At 44.8% G+C, this 21778-nt stretch overlaps 1 protein-coding gene across 2 annotated transcripts in view; it reads left to right on the forward strand.

The window, feature by feature from the left end:
- TRIM44 (tripartite motif containing 44) overlaps window positions 1–11510 on the forward strand; it is a 106386-nt gene extending 94876 nt beyond the window's left edge. For both annotated transcript variants that reach the window (XR_006271984.1, XM_043481437.1), the window contains one exon: window positions 9227–11510. Coding sequence is in view for 1 of the 2 variants with exons in the window: in XM_043481437.1 (XP_043337372.1) it covers window positions 9227–9254 (28 nt within the window). In the remaining variant the exon portion in view is untranslated. The remainder of the gene's footprint in view (window positions 1–9226) is intronic.
- Window positions 11511–21778: the final 10268 nt, after the last annotated feature.

Raw genomic sequence — 21778 nt, forward strand, 5'->3', positions numbered from 1 at the left:
ACAAGTACTAGCTCAGCCAGGTGATCAAGGTCAATGCTGTCATGTCAATAGCATGTGCCCTTGATACGATGTGATCAGAACAGCACTTTACTTCTCTGATTTTCCTTCTTCCAAGACCCATAACCATGAGAAGAACATGAGACAAATCCCAAATGAGGGACATTCTACCAAATATCTGACCAGTACTTCTCAACACTGTCAAGGTCATCAAAAACAAGAAAGTCTAAGAAACCGTCAAGGCAAAACAAGACTTAGGAGACCTGATGATTAAATATAATATAGTATCTTGAGTGAAATTTGGAACAGAAAAAGGACATTAGGGAAAAAGCAAAAGGAATCTGAATCAAATATAGACATGATATATGTTTATATAATTAATAATTATATTAATACTTTAATATTATATTAAATATTATATAAGTATATATATACTTATATAAGAAGTATTATATAAGTATAATACTTATATAAGTATTAATACTAGTATACCAAATTTGTTGATTCATTCTAACAAATGCACTAATGTAAGATAATAATATTCGAGGAAACTAGATATTGGAACCCTCTGTACTATCTTTGTAATTTTCCTTTGACCCAGGAGTTTCCCTTCAGGCAGTTTTTTCTTTGGAAATAACTAAGGGTGAACCTTACAGCTGCAGGGGCAGCTGTGAGGGCTGAGAGACAAACCCAGTGTCTGTTTCCTCCTCCTTCCATAGTCATCCTACCCGTATCTGGAAATTTTTCATCTTAAAAAAGAATTTGCATGTACCTTCCAACTCATTACAACAACCCTTGGAGATAGATAATTATCATCTCATTTTTCAGGTAAAAATTGAACCTAGAGCTCTTAAATGGCTGTCTCTTACTATCTGGGTTACCAAGAGTCAGAAGATGAGGTTTATGTCTCTCCTTTTAACGAGTGCAGTTTCATATCTGAGGGTCCTGGAATCTTCATAGGCTAGATCTACCATTTACAAGCTGTGTATTTCAAGCAAGTCATGTAGCTGCTCTTGGCCTCAGTGTTATCATCTGTAGGATGGAGATATTAATACTTATCCTAAAGTGACTATTAGGGTTTAGTGAGATTATGTATATAAATCGCTTAGCCCAGTGCCTAGAACATGAAGTCACCCATCTGCAAACAATGGTTATTATTGAAGGAGAAAAGATTCATGGGATAAAGGATTAAGGAATCTAGAAAGAGAAGTACCCTTCTCCCTGTTTCCTGTAATTTGTGAAGAAAGACGCAACAAGGCTGGTGCCACTTTAGACTTAAAGAACCACGATGAATTAGGTTACCAGAGCTCACTGTATTAGATCGAGTCTGCCCTAGGTCTTGAGCAAGCGCTACAGTTCATCAACCTGGCATTTGGGCCCAGCCAGAAAAAGAAGTGAAAGAACTTGAACTCCTGAGGTCAGCCCTCAGCTTGAGTTTGAGAAGCATGGAGCAAGAGGGTAGTGCACAGGAGGGAAGGGAAAAAACAGTATAAGTGAGCGCTTATGACAGTGCAAGTGCTGCGCTAGCCCAGCGAGTGTGGAATTCAGAAAGGAGCTTCACTTTTGTCTGGTTTGAAATTTTGTAAATTTCACTAAGGTGAAATTCACCAGGTGAGGAAATGAGGTGGCACAGCAAAGCCAGGACTAGAACTGTGGGGTCCTCTCATGTATTTCTCAGTTATCCCAGGATAAACTGAGGAATCTTGCTTTATATTTGTATCTCTTTTAAATTTACATTTGTATCTCTTAAAACTAATTTGTATTAGTCCCACAGTCAATCAGTCAGTTCATTCACTCAGTCGTGTCCGGCTGTTTGCAACCCCATGGACTGCAGCACACCAGGCCTCCCTGTCCATCACCAACTCCCGGAGTTTACTCAAACTCATGTCCATTGAGTCAGTGATGCCATCCAACCATCTCATCCTCTGTCATCCCCTTCTCCTCCTGCCTTCAATCTTTCCCAGCATCAGGGTCTTTTCTAGTGAGTCAGATCTTCGCATCAGGTGGCCAAAGTATTGGAGTTTCAGCTTCAACATCAGTCCTTCCAATGAATATTCCAGGCTGATCTCCTTTAGGATGGACTGGTTGGATCTCCTTGCAGTCCAAGGGACTCTCAAGAGTCTTCTCCAACACCACAGTTCAGAAACATCAGTTCTTCGGCTCTCAGCTTTCTTTATAGGCCAACTCTCACATCCATACCTGACCACTGGAAAGACCATAGCTGCAGCTAAATATATGAGTTCTGATTCCTTCTAGGACAGTAACCCCCTCACTTGCATCCCAGGCTGTTGGGACAGGTGATGTGGGAGACAGGAGCGGCAGCTCTGCTCTGGCTGGTGGAGGAGTGTTTCTGATCTGGGTATTTGGCCCATCCCCCAGCTGGGCTGATCACACACTCCCTGGAGGAGAGCCACTGCAGCCTTAGGCGGTGAATGGAGACTTCCTATTAGTTCCTCATATGGTACCTGTGCGACTTCTTTTTTGGAGAACACCACATCTATCTTTTGAAATCCCAGCTGAGTCTAGCTTTCCTCTCTTAATTGATACCTCTTAATTTCTCCACCTTCATGAGTGAAAAATCTTTTCACAGCAATAATAATAAATAGCCAAGGACTTGGCAGTGTAAGTGATGCCAAATCAAGTTAAGTTGTATTATATTCTCAGGAAAAGAAAGTAACTTGCAAGATCAGAGTACTTACCCACCTCATTTATTAACTTCCTCGTGTAAGTGTCCATCTCTGGGGACGGAAGCTGAAAACCTGAGCTGCCTGTCTATCTGGACTATCTAAAAGCTTGTCAGGCAGGGAGACAGTCTTCCATCATAATCACTTTATCAGCAGGTGTTGAGGGGCTCAGTAGGACAGGGGCTTGTGGCCTGCCTCTAACAATGCCTTCAGTTTCACAAGCACAAGACAGAAGGGATTGTTCTTGGAGAGGTGCCCCCCGCTGGCAGAGGAAACACAGCGGTCTGCTGGCTGGGCTTCTCAGTCGTGTTCTGTCACCTGGACCCCTACCCCCAGCAAGTATTAAATGTCAAATCACTCTCCCAGTCATGCTTGAGAAATTCTCAATTCCTTTAGCTATTCTTTTTGTTCTTACACCCCCAAAAATAATTTAGAAAAAAATCGTGTGTCTTCTTGCCCATTTTAACTCCTAAAATTATACATCAAGTTTAGGTAGTTGAAAAAGATGTTATTTCTGACATAGTGTGTTGCTTTATATACATTTTTGTCAAAACTTTGACACTACAGACACAGCTTATTAAATTTATAGGCAAGATCCACTGTATAATCTCATGGACAAAGATGGTTTATATGGTCAAAGCATCCAGCCAAATCAGTTCTGCTTTCTGTCAGATCCAAGTCTGGTTTCATTTTTCTTTTTCAATTAAAATGAACATATTAGTACACATTTCATGACAAGTGTCTGACTTATGAATATGAATTCTTAGATCCGCGGATAGACAGATAAAGGCACACAGCTTTGCCAGGAGTTTACTACCTGGATGAAATAAGGAATTATATCCTTCACTATTTCTTACCCTGCTCTCATAGAAGCAAGGCTTTCTAAAATTGTCCTCTGGCGAGATTCAGGAGGATGAGGGATATGCATTTCTTTTCTGTGGTGGGGGGAAGGTGATTGTAAAAAGTGGGAGTGACTGAAGACAGAACCTCTAGATCACAAGCATGTTCTGGGAAAGGTCAGTTTTAAGAAAGAGTATATATGGAAGGTACAGATCTGGACATTAATTTCCTTCGAACTAGCCATGACCAGATAAACCTCCTGGAAGATCACTAGGTACCACAAAGGTATGTGTACCCTAGTTTCAAAACCTCTGCTTTTAGATACACCAGCACTCTCTAGCTAGGTCAGTCTGTGACTGAGGCCAGTGAACTGGGTTCACACATTGTCTGTCCTCACCAGTGTTTTTCAGCAACTGAGATCTAGAGATCTGTCAGGTAGAACCTGGAGGAGGGCCTGGCAACCCACTCCAGTATTCCTGCCTGGAGAATCCGCATGGACAGAGGAGCCTGGCGGACTACAGTCCACGGGGTTGCAAAGAGTCAGACACGACTGAGTCAAGCATATGGGTCAGAAGCAGGGAGCTCAGCCTTTCTTTCTATTCACTATCCGTAGGTCTGTCTCCAAGCAGGCAAAGCAGGGCACTGTCACACTCTAGAACTTTAAGGACATTTGGGGACAGGAGCACACATGCCCTGAAATGTAGCATCTCAGATGCTAGAAGAGCAGTGTGGAAGGAAAGTTAGGCAGGTGCTGCTTCTGGATAAGCAGAAAGGCAGGGTGCAGAAGGGAGCCAACATTGTATTTATACTGCATAAAACACATAGAACTCTCACAGTAACCCTGTAAGATATACAGTATTACCACAAGGAAACTGAGACCCGGAGAGGTTGACCAGCTCACCCCAAGGCCCACAGCTCATTAGTGTCAGAGTGAGTGGGATTTTGAACCTAGTTTAGTTTGGTGACTTCAAAGCCATTATATAAGTGCTCCTCTCGTGGTAAATATCTCCTACAGAATGGGCTATCTAAAACCCTTAGTTTATTCTCAAAACAGCAGTAACAAAACAAACACTTCAAAAATTTCTGAGTATCGGGTGGAGAGGGAGGTGGGAGGGGGGATCGGGATGGGGAATACATGTAAATCTATGGCTGATTCATATCAATGTATGACAAAACCCACTGAAATGTTGTGAAGTAATTAGCCTCCAACTAATAAAAAAAAAAATTTCTGAGTATCACTCCAATTATAAATCCAGTATGAGGGGTAGAGGATGATAAGTGGCTAAGATGGAAGACTATATTTCTTCCCTTGGAGAAAGTAAAGGCTCCTACAGGCTAAGATAAAATCCTATGAGCACAGATCAGCTCATATACAGAGTAAAGAAGGAGCGTTTAAATGACTTCTCACACCAGTTATACTATGTGACCCTCCAGGAGAGATCACGCGCAAGGAGAACAGAGCTCTGTGCTATAGATTCAGTTGTAATTTTTTCTTCTTTATTGTTGTTAAAAAAAAAAAAAGGTTATTAATTGTGAAAAAGATGCTTTATTTGAAGATGCTATTCTGGACAAAAATATTTCTCTCCTTCTACCCCCATCTCTCTCTCTCTCTCTCTCTCTTTTTCTCTCCCTTTCCCCTCATCCCTCCCCTCCCCATCTCCCTCCCTCACCTACTGGACTGTGAAGTCCATGAGGGCAACTACTGTGATTTCATCTTATTCATTGTTGCGCCTAGTGCTGAGACTAATACAGAGTATACAGTCAAATCAACCAGTGATGTGGACTTCCCTGGTGGCCCAGGGGTAAAAACTCTGCCCACCAGTACAGGAGACGTGGGTTCAATCCCTGAATCAGGAAAATTCTCTGGAAAAGAGAATGGCGACCCAGTCCAGTATTCTTGCCTGGGAGATCCCATGGAAAGAGGAGGCTGAAAGGCTACAGTCCATGGGGTCACAAAACAGTTGGTGCCAGAATCCCAAGGTCTTATGCTTTTAAACTGTGATGTGAGCATGGTCATTCAGGCCCCATAACAGATCTCTTTCAGGATAATGAGAAAAGATGTTATCGGTCAGGGCTTCTGATCTTTTCCCCAAGTTAACTCCTCTTGTCTTATAGTAAGGGACCTGGCCACTTGAAAGGAACTTAAATTTATTTATAATTTCATTATACTTAGTTTTGGGAGGTTGTTGACCCCTTTTTGAGTATAATGAAAATTATGGCCTCTGACCGACAAGGAACACACAGACAAAATTTTGTATACAATTTCAGTAGGTTCATGAACCCTCTAAACTATGCATCTCAAGTTAAGAATGCCAAAAAGTGAGCCACAGTTTAAGGGAAGGGCACATGCTGATGCTAGACCTCTCATATTTGAAGGAAAATAGACAAAAGAACATTGAGCTTGCTTTGGGTATAATACTAGAGGGGAGACTATGGCGCCAATTCCAACCGTGCTTGATTCTGCCAAGACACTCTCATGAAAGACCCTTTGTTCCCTTTGGGATGGATGCCACCAAACACTGCTCCTTAATGACAGTTCACTGACCAGCCCTTCCAAGCATGCTCCCTTCCTCCCAAGCCTGGACAATGGGCAGAAAGAGGGAATAGAATAGGGCAACTGGAACAGGGCAGAGTTTGGATAGTGAAGGTTGCTGGGTTGGATCTTTTGGCTCCTAGACTACACTTGCCTTAATTTCAGGTTCCGTGTCTTAAAATGCTTTCTCCCTTAGCAGCAGTTCTACAGGTCTGTTGTCAAGCGTATTTTCCCTTACAGTCTTTCCCAAGTGGATGCAAAACAGCCCCAATTTTATATAGACATAGATAATCCTTTGTGAGGTGAAAAAAAAAAAAAACAAATTTCTAGGTCATAGCTGGGAGCTAAGGCACCCCAGGCCTTTCCTCTTCATAACTCCTGTCTTGACCAGAGGAAGGAGATTTTCCCTCTCTTCCAAGTACCCTAGCCTGAATCTGTGAGACTTTCTCCAGCCAAAACTAATCCCTAAGTCTCAAGGACACAGACCTTACTCTATGGCTGAGGATTTTATGTCTCTCAGAGCTTCATTTTCCTCATTTGCCAAATGGGGAACATAATAGTATTAATAGTAGTCCCTACATCCTGGGATTGATGTGAGGGGTAATGGAAAGAATGGGCGAGGAGGGCTTAGCTTGGTGCCCTGGCACACTTGATCAGGCTGACTCTTATTATTTTCAGGATGTTGCTGTTGTTCAGTCACTGAGTCATGTCTGACTCTCTCGACCCCATGACCTGCTGCACTCCAGGCTTCCCTGTCTTTCACTATTTCCCAGAGTTTGCTCAGAGTCATGTCCATTGAGACGATGATGCCATCCAACCCTTTCATCCTCTGTCGCCCCCTTCTCCTCCTGCCCTCAATCTTTCCCAGCATCAGGGTCTTTTCCAGTGAGTCAGCTCTTCACATCCAGTGACCAAGTATTAAAGCTTCAACTTCAGCATCAGTTCTTCCAGTTCTCCCAGTATTCAGGGTCTATTTCCTTTAGGATTGACTAGTTTGATCTCCTGCTGTCCAAGAGACTCTCAAGAGTCAGCTCTTCGCATCAGGTGGCCAAAGTATTGGAGTTTCAGCTTCAACATCAGTCCTTCCAATGAATACCCAGGACTGATCTCCTTCAGGGTGGACTGGTTGGATCTCCTTGCAGTCCAAGGGACTCTCAAGAGTCTGCCAACACCACAGTTCAAAAGCATCAATTCTTCGGCACTCAGCTTTCTTTATAGTCCAACTCTCACATCCATACATGACCACTGGAAAAACCATAGCCTTGACTAGATGGACCTTTGTTGACAAAGTAATGTCTCTGCTTTTTAATATGCTGTCTAGGTTGGTCATAACTTTCCTTCCAAGGAGTTAAATGTCTTTTAATTGCAATTAATTTAATTGCAATCACCATCTGCAGTGATTTTAGAGCCCAGAAAAATAAAGTCAGCCACTGTTTCCACTGTTTCCCCATCAATTAGACATGAAGTGATGGGACCGGATGTCATGATCTTAGTTTTCTGATTGTTGAGCTTTAAGCCAACTTTTTCACTCTCCTCTTTCACTTTCATTAAGAGGCTCCTTTAGTTCCTCTTCACTTTCTGCCATAAGGGTGGTGTCATCTGCATATCTGAGGCTATTGATATTTCTCCCGGCAATCTTGATTCCAGCTTGTGCTTCCTCCAGCCCAGCATTTCTCATGATGTACTCTGCATATAAGTTAAATAAGCAGGATGACAATATACAGCCTTGAGGTACTCCTTTGGAACAAGTCTGTTCGTCCATGTCCAGTTCTCCCTGTTGCTTCCTGACCTGCATACAGGTTTCTGAAGAGGCAGGTCGGGTGGTCTGGTATTCCCATCTCTTTCAGAATTTTCCACAGATTTTCAGGATAGTGACCCCTAGAAGTTGTGGAGGAGGAGAAGCCAGGCACGTTTGCTACCTCTGTCCTTCTAACTGTCCTTCCAGGGCTCTTACTGACGCTGCCTCTTCCTTGCCCTGGTACTTGTATCAACAGTGTTCTCTCCAAGGACCAAGCCAGCAAGGCTCTAACCCTGAGCAGCTGAGCTTCTCGCCGTGCTTCTGAGGCTCACAACTCATTTGTGGCCCCTGACATACCACCAGTACCCAAGATGCCCTGATCAAGGCAGCTTTGAATGACTGTCCATTTCAGCATCTTCCTTCCCTCCCTTCCTGTTTTTATTTCTCACTCCCTTTTAGAAACAGCTATTTATTGAACACTTCTGTGTGCATAGCACAGTACTAGTGCCAGATAAACAGTCATCGATAAAATAGACAGTACTGCTCCTCCTTTTATGCTCTGGCAGGGGTAGAGGGAAGCGTAAATAGCAAACAGATGATTTATAGGATGTGATAAGGGCTATGAAAGAAATAAGATGGAGATGGACAGTGACCAAGGAGTCTGACTGAGAGAAAGGACCTTCTCTGAGGCGGTGACACCTGAACCCCGTGACTATCCCTGTGGCATGAATTGAAACCTTGGTCTTATTCCAGGTGAGAAGTGCCACTGAGTGTGCAGAATGATAGCTTCTCTTTGCTTTTCTCTTGTAACAATAGGTGGGTTTAAGGTTTGTTTGTGGGCTCAGTCGCGTCCGACCCTTTGTGACCCCACAACTGTAGCCCGCCAGGCTCCTCTGTCCATGGGATTATCCAAGCAAGAATACAGAAGTGTGGGTTGCCATTTCCTCCTCCAGGGGATCTTCCCAGCCCAGGGACTGAACCCACGTCTCCTGTGTTTCCTACATTGGCAGGCAGATTCTTTATCACTGAGTCACCTAGGGAGCCCTGGCTTTAAGGCTTAGGGGAAGTCAGACTTCCAATTTTTACCAGCTATTTATTTTGTCAAGTTAAAATTAAAAAATACTATGACAAATCACTTGTTCCTTTAAATAGCTATTCACCTGTTGTGTACCAGGCATGGGCATTTTACCTGTATTATCTCATTTATCCCCCCAGTAACCTGAGAAAGTAGGTTTCATTATCATCATTATCTCTGCAGTCAAATAAATCAGAACATGGAGAGGTGCAGAAGCATGCCGCTGGCCACAGTGCCCCGCGGTGGTAGGGCTGGAATCCAGGGCGGTCGACGGCAGAGCCTCAGCCTGCTGTCAGTAGCTGAGGTGGGCCTCCCGTCTTATGACGTCTCAGCTCACCTGGTTCTCCTTTCCTTTGCAGTGGCGCCGATGAAGAAGAGGACACATGAAGGCCCGCCCTCCCCGGTGGACACCCCCCTCCCCTTGTGTGTGTGTGACAGCGTGTGTGCAACGGCTTCTGACCCCTGTGAAGGCTGCCCGTGCAAGCAACGTGCTCCCGCCAGATGCGTCCCCCAGACCCACAGCAGGCACAGAGCTCTCCGAGGAACGGCCGGTTTTACTGTTACTGACCGTGCTGCTCATTCTCTCGTCGTGGTAGGAAAAGGACAAGTGCCCCTTTGCTCAACCAGGAGCAATTCCAGGGTCCTTCAGGTCATTCCCTCAACAGCTGCTTTGAACTTCCTCAGGAAAGCCAGCCCCTGTAATGGTGTATGCCCAAACAGTATCACTTCATTAAGAAGGATCTGAAATCATCTTGAAGGGCAGTCAGGATGTTTCCCTCCCTGCTTATAACCCCCCACTTTATTCATATCGAAGCATGGAATAAATGAGGGGGAAAGTAGGGCTGAATCAACCCATGTGATTAGTCTCTACAAGTCCAATTATACATCTGTGAAAATGTGGTTTCATGAAATAAGATGGATGGCTTGAAAATCGACAGAGTTAAAAGTTAAAAATATATAAAGATATTTTTAGTACGTGAGGTTATCCTGGACTTCAGATTCATAATTCAATCCTGTAGCAATGAAAAAAAAAAAGATTGAAGAGGTAGAAAAGAAATGACTTAAAAAAGAGGGGGGACCAAAAAGATCTGATTAAAAGTTGAAATCGAAGTTAATATTTCTGAACTTAAATTGCTTAGGTTTCCAAAACAGTCACTCAAGGATCTGATGGAACCTGAATTATCTGAGTGGATTCTGAGGTTTCACGGGTCTCGTCACATCATGGAAGTCTGGAGTGTGTGCCACAAATGGGAATTTGCACTGTAGGTTTTGCTCCCCTTCCCCTAGCTTAGCCTGATTTGGCTTCAGTGCAGTGTGGGTAGGATACTTGGCCCTCTGTGGTGTGTGAATTGAGTTCCAGCCCCTGGCAGACAGACCTTCCTTTCACTCTAGGGAAGGACCCCTCCGACCCCGGCACTCACCACCTCCAGGTCATCTCCCACCCCCTGCCTCTCCCCTCTTACATGCCATGAGTAGAGACTCACCGTGGTTGGACTCTGGCCTCTCCCCACTCCCAAATCACATTTCCTTACAGCCAAGCTTTTTACTCCCAAGTAAGCAGTGATGTCCTAGGGAACACAAAGCTGTAAGCTGAAAAGCATGCATCTTCTGCAGCAGCAGTTTTGACTTAACACATGTTTTGGAGTCAGGGAATGATGTTATTTGCGGATAAAATAAACACAGTTACATTATGAAATAGAATGTTCATATATATAAACTGTAAAGATAAAACGGGAGACTTCACAGAGGACTTTTGTTTGCAAGCGGGCTGTGTGTTCTCCCTCCTCTGCCGTTAGTGGTATGTGGGTGTTCACTTCTGAGAAGTACAATTGGACCTGCAAACATCCAAGAGCCTTGGGGTTTCTGCTGACTCAGGACCCAGACTTCTAGTGCTTCTGAGGCAGAACCAAAGGAACCTGCATCGGGGGGATCTTCCTCTTTTCCTGCCTGCCTGCCTGTGACCTGTATACCTGTCAACAGAGCTTTAGGGCCCACTGATGTGTGTGTGCAGGATGGTTTTGAGGTGGAAACAATGCTTACTGCCGGAATCCTGTTTATATCACTGTTCAATCCTGTGCATGCTGTGAAATTACTATTTCTTTGACGCCAGAAGCTACTAGGCATATACGCTTCTCAGTTAAGAGTACCCCAGCTCACTAAATCATGAGGGACACTGAGGGCTGAGAGTAGTTTGGGCTGTTTTTTTTAAAAAAAAAAACAAACAAACTATTTTTTCTCTTAAACTGGTGGCCAACAAATGGCTGAGACATTTTCGGTGCTTTACCTTTCTACACAAAAATCTGGAGATTTTGGCATACCACTAATTACATCCCCCAACCACATCCAATGCAACTACCTTTAAAGGAAGACCAGTGGCCATTCTCAAAGAGAGTTTAAAAAATCAGAAGATTAAGAAGACTCTAGGATGTGGAAGCTTGTGTTGTCTTTCCCCAGTAATCATTGTTTAATCTCCAAGTGGTAGCCTTATCTTAGCAATGGACAGCTTATTGGCTCCTCCATAACTGATCATAGGTTATTACTTTAAATCAGTATTTGGGAAACCCAGGCATTTATGCAAGGGATATGAATGGAAATATAAAAATACATGCCAGCCTGTCTCAATAAATTATCATATCTCTATAATCCTCGAGGAAAGCACTTTGGCTTTTACCTAGAAAGGATTTCAGATCTGCTTTATGGGCTCCCGCTGTCTTCAGTACCTGATAAAACTTTAACCAGGGAAGCATTAAACACAGCGCAGCAGCCTCTGCCCAGGCTCCCGAGTTCCTGCCGGCAGCATCTATCAACACAAGAGCTAGACTGCTTCCTACAGCGGCACCAGCTTCCCCAAGCTGGGGCAGGCTGCTCGGCCTTAAGCCCCAGCACGAGGCGGCCTCCCTCCTACCAGGTCAGTAGAGTTGCTCCAAATTGTGTCCTGCCTGGCTGCAGGGTTTGCAGACATCCCTAGGGAGACGTCAGCAAGGGAGACAGGTAATGACTGTCTTCAGAATGAATTGGGTCCTCACAGCAATCCCTGGATGCCTTCCAAAGGTTGAGTATCCGAGGCTAAGAGGAGATTTGAACTTTGATTTGGTGTCATTAAATCCAGGGCAATTCCAAGAAGTGCCTGGAGTCTCTGCTCTGACAGCCCCAAAAGGGAAATGATTTGAAATACTGAGGACCCTGCACCAAGGCCCCATTTCCCAGATGATAATACAGATTTGTAGGTAAGAGTTAACTTGTCTTGAGTTACACAACTAGGAAGTATGGGAGCCAGATTTTTGTACCTGGCTCTCCCTAACTCCGCTGCTGCTGCTAAGTCTCTTCAGCCGTGTCCGACTCTGTGCAACCCCATACAAGGCAGCCCACCAGGCTCCTCTGCCCCTGGGATTCTCCAGGCAAGAATACCAGAGTGAGTTGCCATTTCCTTCTCCAATGCATGCATGCCTGCTAAGTTGCTTCAGTCATGGACAGCAGCCCACCAGGCTCCTCTGTCCACAGGATTCTCCAGGCAAGAATACTGGAGTAGGTTGCCATTTCCTTCTCCAATGCATGCATGCCTGCTAAGTTGCTTCAGTCGTGTCTGATTCTGTGCGACCCTCCAGGCTCCTCTGTCCACAGGATTCTCCAGGCAAGAGTGGGTTGCCATTTCCTTCTCCCTTCCTAACTCTTATGTATCCCTAAAACACAGAAAAGGCTGTGGGTTCCCCTGCTACAGTCTGACCATTCCACTCTAAGGATTCTTTTTCACAGTGACATTTCGTGGCAGTAGTTTGGGCCCAGAAATGGCATCAGGGTAGCCTTATTCTTCCAGTTTAGCAGATACATTAAGTACATGTTGCTAATTTGAGCCTGCACCCAGGAATGGGAGGAGGCCTTTCCTTTTTGGTGCCATCCCTCATAAAGAAGGGGGAGTTGAAGCCATCCAGGCCAGTTACTGGGCGTCCTCAACGGCTCAACTGGTAAAGCACCTGCCTGCCAATGCAGTAGATACCAGAGACGCAGCTTCGATCCCTGGGTGGAAAAGATCTGGAGAAGGAAATGGCAACCCACTCTAGTATTCTTGCCTGGAGGATCCCATGGACAGAGGAGTCTGGCGGGCCATAGTCCAGGCTCAAAGAGTCAGACACTCTGAGCATGCATGCAGCCCATAAGGAAAGCGTTTCTATGCCTTTAGGAGTGTGGAACTTCTCAGAAATAGTGAGTGAGCAGTGTTCTGCTCTCTATTTGAAAATGCCTGCTGCTGCAAAAGAAATCTTCATATTCTAGTAAACCTAGCTAGTCTGTGCCCTGTGAGGATGTGACCATTCAAAGTCCAGTGAATATAGACGTTCCTGCAAATACCTGGTGTGTATATGTACACATACACACACACTCAGTTTAACAAGTAAGGGAACTGCAGAGCAGTCCCCTCCTTATCTTACATGCCACGGCAGAGGTTTCTGCCAGCTCTGATCACAAGTGTCACCAGGTAATCGGAGCTTTGGTGCTTGCTCAAGAGATGCTTATAGGAAGAGCAGTGCCTTGGCAAAGGTCAGCTCCTGAAGCTAGCCAAGATGACTCCTGAAGGAATTTACACTCCAGCCCTGCTCCAGGATGTCTGATGATACGGGAAATTTGGATACCCAGCCATTTCGGTGACCTGAGCATCTGACCACTCCAGTCAGACCTGAGGGCATGGCTGAAGAATTCATAACTGGTAAGAGTGGTAGGGCTTAGGAAGCTCTTTCCTCCACTTAGACAATATTCTCTTGCCCATACCTGAAATTGGCACACTCACATAGTAGCTGTTCGACACATGCTTTTCTCTAAGAAAATCAGTTGCATGTTTACTGTGTGCCTAGCACATGTAAAATCTTCTGTTTAAAAAACAAATCGATCTCATTATGAGTGGACTCAGCCTAGCCCTAAGAGAAAAAAAGGCCTATAGAGGAGACTTCAGATCTCATTAATACTGCCTTACCCAACAGTGTGTTGGAAGCCCCACTCCAGCTCATTCCAAGAGCTGTAAGGCCCGAGAACACACCAGAAACAGCAGAACAGGTGCCAGAGCAGGAAAATAAAAATAAACTAATTAAAACACTTGTGGGTATAGTGGTACAAAAATGCCACAGGGCCAGGTCATATCATGCTGGGCTTGATATGACCTTGGGGGGACAGTAGATTTATACTTCATGGGAGTATCCGTGACCAGTCTTTCTACAGTGACCAGTCTTTCATACACTACATGGATGGGGAGAACCAACAAATCCATTGTCCTCTGCCTGTTTTCCCTCACACTGTCACATTCCCTCCTCAGTCATCTTCCCCTTTCACCCTTTACATTAAACAAGGGAACACTCAATCTTTTAAGGGAATTATACGTTTGAGTTAATGTTGCAGTATATCATTTTCATGCTGTAAATTATTTTGTAAGAGAGATTTACCGCTATCCCAGGATGTTTGGACTCAGCGCCCCTGTGCATTTGGAAATCAATAAACTATTCCTGGAAATACCATTTGTCTCTCAGAGTTTTGCACAAAGGACCCTGCTAGGTGTAAATATTCACGGTGATCTGCACTCTTAACCATGATCATGCCGCAGATGATGGTGTTTTGGTTATGAGAGATGGGATGCTCCTTCACCCTGACTTCTCTGGAGTGACTTAGGAGGTCTCTGGGAGTTGCAGAAGGACAGATTGAAAATCATAGTTATTTAAAGAGACGTTTTCTCCTCATAGTGAAATGATCCATGCCTACATTAAATTTTTTGAGCAAAGTAGATTATAAAGTGAAGAATGCTTGGTCCTGAATGATGTTTTCAAATAATGTTAAAGCTTTACAATTTGGATCAGCCCAAGGGGGTGGTCAAACTTTAACCTTTACCATATTTCCTGGGGGGGGGGGGAATGTTTTCATAGAGAAAATTACAGTTAGACCAGCAAAATCATCTTTGGGGAATCTTAGAAGTACACATTTGAAACAACTGGTAAAGAGAAGTAAGGTATAAATGAAGCAGTTCTCATCCAGTTTGTAATACCAGGAGCCAAGGGTGCATTAAAACCAAGAGGCAAAATGTGAAAACTCAAGGTAGTAGATACTGGATGAATTAGAAAAGTACAAGTCCTACCTAAAAGTATTAAAATTCAATTTTTAAAAATCTACCAGCAAGGGTGTCTGGAGGAGCTGCAGTTTATGAGCCCTGCTCTAAAACAATTTTTAACAAATTTGTCCCCATTAAACCCCTTTAGTTAGCTGGGGGCTGTGTGAACTTTGGAGAGATTGTTCAAGTGAGGGTTCTAGAGCAAGTCAGTCACCCAAGGTCACCCGGTGAACCAGGCCAGCAGACTCTCTGTCTCCTGGAGTAACCATTAGGCCCACTTCCTCCCATCTCTCGTAACCTCCCCCGCTGCCGAGGACACTTCTGCCTGTGAGATGGGGCTGCCAAGCACTGTGGTACTTGGGAGTCTCGGTGTTCTAACAAACCACAGTGTGTTTGGAGGTTTTCTTCCCTGCTTCCTGGTGCCAGCAACTCAATACCACATCCCACTGCCCCAGCCTTTTCTCATTTTATCCTCTTTCCCTCTGAAAGCTACAACTCTTTATTTTGTCTCATTGATCTTTGCTTGGTCCAACTTACAGGTGGCCCCATTTCCTTCACACTCATAAAAGAGTGAAATTGCAGCTGGTTTGGACTATCTCCTGGCCTTAAGGAGACACCAGAGGTGGGTACACCCAGCTGAAAGTCAGGCAGCCAGTATTAGCAAGAAAAGATGATGTCACGGAAAAGGAAACAAAGTCAATAACCGGCTGAGCAGAGTGTCTGTACCAGTTCCTCCTTCAATGTGAGTCTCCAGGCTAAAGCATTTATTTTGTTAAATAATAGCTACCATTTAGCGAGCTCTTTTTCCAGAGCAGGCACTGTCCTCATTGCTTTTTGCATTATCTTATTTAATTCTCAGCGCACTGATATTATTCTCTATTTTATGGCTCAGGCATCAGAGAGTTAAAAGCTACGCCCAAGGCCACACCCCGATAAATGAAAAGGTAGGATTTAAACCCAGATCTAGCTGACTTGGGCTTCCCTGGTGGCTCAGATGGTAACGAATCCACCTGCAATACGGAAGACCTGGGTTCAATCCCTGGGTTGGGAAGATCCCTGGAGGAGGGCATGGCAACCCACTCCAGTATTCTTGCCTAGAGAATCCCGTGGGCAGAGGAGCCTGAGGGGCTACAGTCCGTGGAGTTGCAAAGAGTCGGACACGACCGAGCGACTAAGCACAGCCCAGCATGAACTGACAGAAAACCCCAGCCCTCAGTCTCTCCTCTCCTAGCTGCACTGATTCTACCTGATGCTGGTGAACAACCTCACCCACGCATATCCTCCCCACAAACACATGTAGTGTGGCCTTGGAGCAAAGGAATTTGTCTTTTTAGGCCTTGTTATATACCGTTTGTGAAACACAGAATACAGTGAGGGAAGGAAGGCTAAGAAGACCAGTGAAATCCTCTCTGACCTGAAATTGCACTTCGGGAAGGAGGGAATTACTAGACTTGCATTATCTCCTTTCTTCCAAGGCCATAAATCATTAAATCACCAGCGGAGGCAAAGCCCTGGCTTCTTGGGCTTTAGTCTTAGAATCCCCAAAGTCAGCTATCTCTGGCACCGAGTCTGTCATTTAATTAAACATCTTGAAGGCGTCTCCAACAGCTTGACATCAGGCCAGCTTCATATTCTTGGAAAGGGACTGTAAAGGGAGCTTGTCTGTTTTATAGTTCATTTACTGAGTTGAGCCATCTTGGCCATAGCATACAATTTGCCTTACCGAAATGGCCCACAATCTTCACACCACTTTAGGGATTCAGTCACAACTCATTTTCCTAGGGCTCAGCTAGCTTCACTTATCCCTACTTCTTAAACAAAACCCACACAAGTGGTTTGACAATGAGTAATTGAGGCAGAATTGGAAAGATCTGAAACCTTGACTGGACCCATTTAAAAATGACTGAGAACCAAGGAGCGAGTAAACAAGGTTTCTGATGAGTTGAAATAAATAGTATGAAGCAAACACAAGAGAAAGGCCATCTGTCTCCCCATAAAGCACCTACTCAGAACCTATTTATTCCTGTTTCACACATACTTGGAAATGTTTGCTGCCTGGTTTCCAGGCCTACAGCAGATTAAATTTAAGGGCGGGAAACAGATATCTAGTGGAAACTCAAATCAAGAAGGAAAAAGAGCTGACAGCAATACAGAAGACAAAAAAAAAAAAAAAGTTTAAATAGACTGAAAAGCTCAAAAACCACTGTTTTAGGGTGGCATTTAGCACCAAAAATAGCTCTTTACACATCTCAATTTCTAAACACTCATATCATACATAGGACCATATAATTATACTCAAAATGATGACCCTGAAGCTAAATTATGCTCAGAAGAAGGCAAGAATTTCCATATCAAATTTTAGAAATACTTCTGTCACAAATGGTACAGAAGAATGAAACAAATTTCCTTTTTAGGGGTTAAAGGAATAAACCTGGGACTATCCAGAACATTTACCATAACAAAACAAAACATCCCTCTACCCGAGGTTTTATTGTTCCAGGAGCCCCTTGTGATTAGAGAGTTTCTTTTCACAGCTTTGTAAGTGACTTTCATGCTACAGTGCTTTGCATATAACGGCATGAACAATGGAAGTGCCAAGTTTCCAATGTGATGAGTAAAACTAATAACCAGAATACAGGTCAAATTCTGTTACAACAAATACTGCTACCATAAAAATCACTTAAGCATCCCTGTTATCTCTAACCCCCTGTCAATTGCTCATTTATTTCAAGCAACAGTCATTACAGCAAAATTGGGGGATAATAAAAGGAAACCGGACCCTCTCCACAAGTTGAGTATAGCACAATTTAACCTGTAATAACAGAGTCTCACTTGTATTTCTCTACATCTTTGCTGCAAGAAGAATAAACCTCATAAAACCAGCCCGGGAAGCTGGTATTTAGTAGTTGTTGCTAGGAAAAGAAAGAATTCAGCAGCAAAGGACACACGGAGCTGTGTGGCAAACTCTCCTCAGGGAATTTGGTCTCCAGGGCCACTTTTGACCTTAATCCACGTCAGAGCCATCCACCACAGAGTCGCTTGCTTCTAATAGTGATGTAATGCATATATTAAGCCCTGGAATGGAAACATGATTCATTTCCCATGGGTCATTGAGCACTTTGTGGCAACTCAGCCCTCATCTGATGACCCTAAGATAAAAGAAATTTATAAGCATGGGACTGGAACTATCCCTTCTCCCAAGATGCACTGCTTTAAACACTGCATGATTGTAAAAGCACATGCCATGTTGATTATAGATAGAAATGATCTAAGTTAATCAACTGCATTCCACCTGGTATATGGGCAAGGATTTTTTCCTGCCTATCTGTTTTTTGCTTGTAGTAATGATGAGTTTTGTCATTTGCTACTGTTTTTTCCCCCTACTTTCTTTTCTTTCATTCATTCTTTCTATTACTTAAATACTTTTTATGACTACATGGCAACCAGTATTCTGTAACACCCTTAGCAGCAGAAGGGATTAAATCGTAGCTCGTGTCTGAACAATACAGTCAGCAATAGGAAAAGGAGAGGGGAGGGAGAGGGAAATTGTCCACCTTTTCCTGATGATAATGCCTGGCTCAGGCCCCAGATTCACATCATACTCTGAAGAAGTTCATAAATTCTGGGCACTGCTCAGTCTGAGGAGGCAGGCAGTTTCCCTTCATACCTCTGGCTGAGATGAATGGTCTGTTGAAGTCATGCATGCCTTTACAGGACACGTTCACCCCTGCCTGCTCTCTCTCCCCAAGTCAGAGAGTAGTTCAACATTTACATGTCCCAGGCCAGGAGGTCAGGTTATGAGGAGCCTGAATGCTTGGCTCTTGAAAACTCTGAGTCCAGGTGTAGTCCTCTGGCTTAAGGGTGGCCGTTTGCTGCCTCACCATTTTTATTAGGACATCTGGAAACTGCAGGTGTTAATTGGAAGGAACTTTTCTGTATTTGGTTTCTCTCCACACGTTGAGGCTTCTAAGACCTTTTGACCCAGCTGTATGACTCTATCCCAGTGTCACACTGTCCACGTGGGAAGAACCATGAGAGACAAGTAAGATTGCTCCTTGGTTTGGCGGCGGTGGTGGGGGCAGGGTGATGGTGGTGGTGAGAGTCAGCGTGGTGACTGTGGGTGGAGAAACCACTGACAACAATAAAAATGCGTATTTTTCCTCAGCACTTAAAACCACTTTCCCATTTGCTAACAGGTGGGTGTGATCTATTTCCCCCAGACTCCTTTTTCCCCTCTGGCCTGTCAGGCCTGAGATACTGGCCTATCTGATCAAACAAGGGCATTCCTTCTGAGGCCAAACCTAGCCCACTTATGGCCCAACTATACTTGCCTGTTAATTTACTCAAAGCTAGGTTGCCTCTTAAGCCTTTCTCCCCACCTCTGGCATGAGGACAAGACATGTGGAGAAAGAATTAGGTCACCTGGGGGTCCACTCTTGCATCTGGTTAAGTGGTATAGAGAAGCCAAGGTTTCTAGAAGCGTCTGGTCTTTTGCCGTTTCTGAGATGGTGAGAAAATCCATCTGGAGTGTTTATGCCCCTCTTGATAGCCAGGCCATGGGCTTTCTTTCATATTGTGCTCCAGAAGCCAGTCTCCGCCCTCAGAAGAGACGATTTCACGATGACTTACTTCCCAGTAATCACTGGAATGGTCTCACGAGGTCGCGCACGACTGCGGCGTTTCTTCAGGCCTGGCACACCGTCAGATGGCAGACCTGCGGAACAAATGGGAGGCTAGCCTGGCTCACGGGGCAGGCAGAGTGAGCCAGAGTTCAGGCTTCCCCTGCCTTTCATCCTCCCACCCTCCTTCCTCTGCTCCTCCGCCCCCTCTGCTTCCGGCCTCCCCATCTGGAAACTATGAGCCTCATGGATTCCAGGCACCAGTTCTCAGATTTCAGATGTTTGGGAAATTTCTTTGCTTGGGTCATTCTTCAAGAGTAAGAGAATTCAATTTGGGAGGAAAAACAGCTGAGACCCTTCCACAGAAGAGAAAATAAATAAGGTGGGGTACGTATCCATCCCCTTGCCCACTCCACTCCAAACCCCCACACACTGTCTGATTCCAGAAGAAATACTGAAATTCCCTCCTGGGAGGGGACAGAATGGAAAAAAGTAAAAGTCTGCACTCATAAAAACATATTTTTCTCCCTCCTGGGGTATAAACAAAACTGGCATCAGATAATAGGATGTAACTGATTTTGTGTGTGGCATCTGTTGAGGAAGAGGAGGGTCTCTGGAGGGTAGACCTAAGAGTGACAGAATGAAGTGAAAAGTAAAGTGCAGCCTAAATTGTCAGGGAGAAACTATAACATTAAGAGCCACTTAACCCCAGTGTTACAGCTCCAGGATAAAGAACCCTGTGTGGTCCTCTGTCCTCAGGAAATGGAATGAGCTTCCTCCTGAGACTTAGTTTTAGAAGCAGACAGACTTGGTTCTAGTACTGGCTCTGTTCTTAAGTAAGTCAGGGGAATTAAATAAGCAGCTGGATCCATCTATGGGGCTTAGATAGTCCCCGACACATCGGAGGGGCTTAATAAGTGGCAGTTCACCACCATGTATTGTGATGACCATCCCTCGTCAAAATGGAACCCCCCCCCCCCCGGGGCTGTGGATGGAGCCTGTCCTCATCTTGCCCCACACTAGCTTGTCTGATCAGCCTCTAGCTCCCCTAAGGGCTAGTTTCGTAGCCCTCTCTACACACCTACCCAACTACGCTTTCATATCTGTACCTCTTTAAAGTTTGTATTGTTTGTTCACCACTGTACCACCGATTGCCTGACACAGAATAGATGTTCAAAAATATTTGTGGACATGCTGACTGACATCTTGATAGCATTCATATCCAGAGTTACTCCAGATATTACATCTTGACGCAGAAAACTGGACAACACCCTGAGCGACATTTGCCTCAGCATGAGTGCCCAACGCGCGTGGTGGCATCAAAAGGTACCTTCCTTCAGAAGAGGGAAGAGAGTTAGGAAACCTCAGGGCCATCCCTGCTCTGCCACTAACAAGCTTTGCAGCATGTGGCAGGTCAGCTTCCCTCTCTCCAGGCTCGGAAAATGAGGGCTAGAGTCAGCTGGAGTGGAGGATCTCCCTGCCTCTTCTAGCTCTAACACTGTAAGGTCTTAACAAAGCTGGAAGTGGCAGCGGGAATGGCAAGATGCTTCCTCTGAGAATCCCAACCCTTCTTCCTCTGTGTGTGTGTTTGTGTGTGTGTGTGTGTGTGTGCACATGTACATGCAGATGTGCGAGCATGGGGTGGAGAGGAGCCCCTGAACTGGGGCTGTCCAGGAGAATTAGAGTCATGTGGATTTCATGAGAGTGACATTTGCCCAAATGCTTTGGGTGTAATATCCCAGTTACCCCCAGATTCCTATGTGGAAATCTTTACCCCCAGTGTAATGGTGTTACTCCTTTATGGAGTAATTAGGTCATGAGTGTGAGCTCTCACGTGCACGTTCAAGGAGAAGTCAGCATTCCGCAGCCCACTAGAGGGCCCTCACCAGGACCTGGCTGGGACCTCAGACTTCAGCCTGCTGAGCTGAGAAATGAAGGAATTCCTGTTGAAGGGCCATCCAGTTCATGGTGTGGTGTTATCGCCGGCCGAGCAGACTAACACCACATGTGCATAAGCTGTGGCAAACTCTGCAGTGGTTGAGTAAACGGGCGAGCAGAAGAGTGGGCTAGACAATGCTGAGCAGGTTTCTTTCTTGTGGGACTTCGCAAACCTTTTCATACATTCAGTTGCATTGTGGAACCTCAAGAAAGGGTAGGGTATTCTTTTAAGGCATTCCCTCTAACAATTTTAGGAAGCACTGATTTAGGGC

This window comes from Cervus canadensis, chromosome 11 (assembly GCF_019320065.1).
Source record: "Cervus canadensis isolate Bull #8, Minnesota chromosome 11, ASM1932006v1, whole genome shotgun sequence".
NCBI lineage: Eukaryota > Metazoa > Chordata > Mammalia > Artiodactyla > Cervidae > Cervus > Cervus canadensis.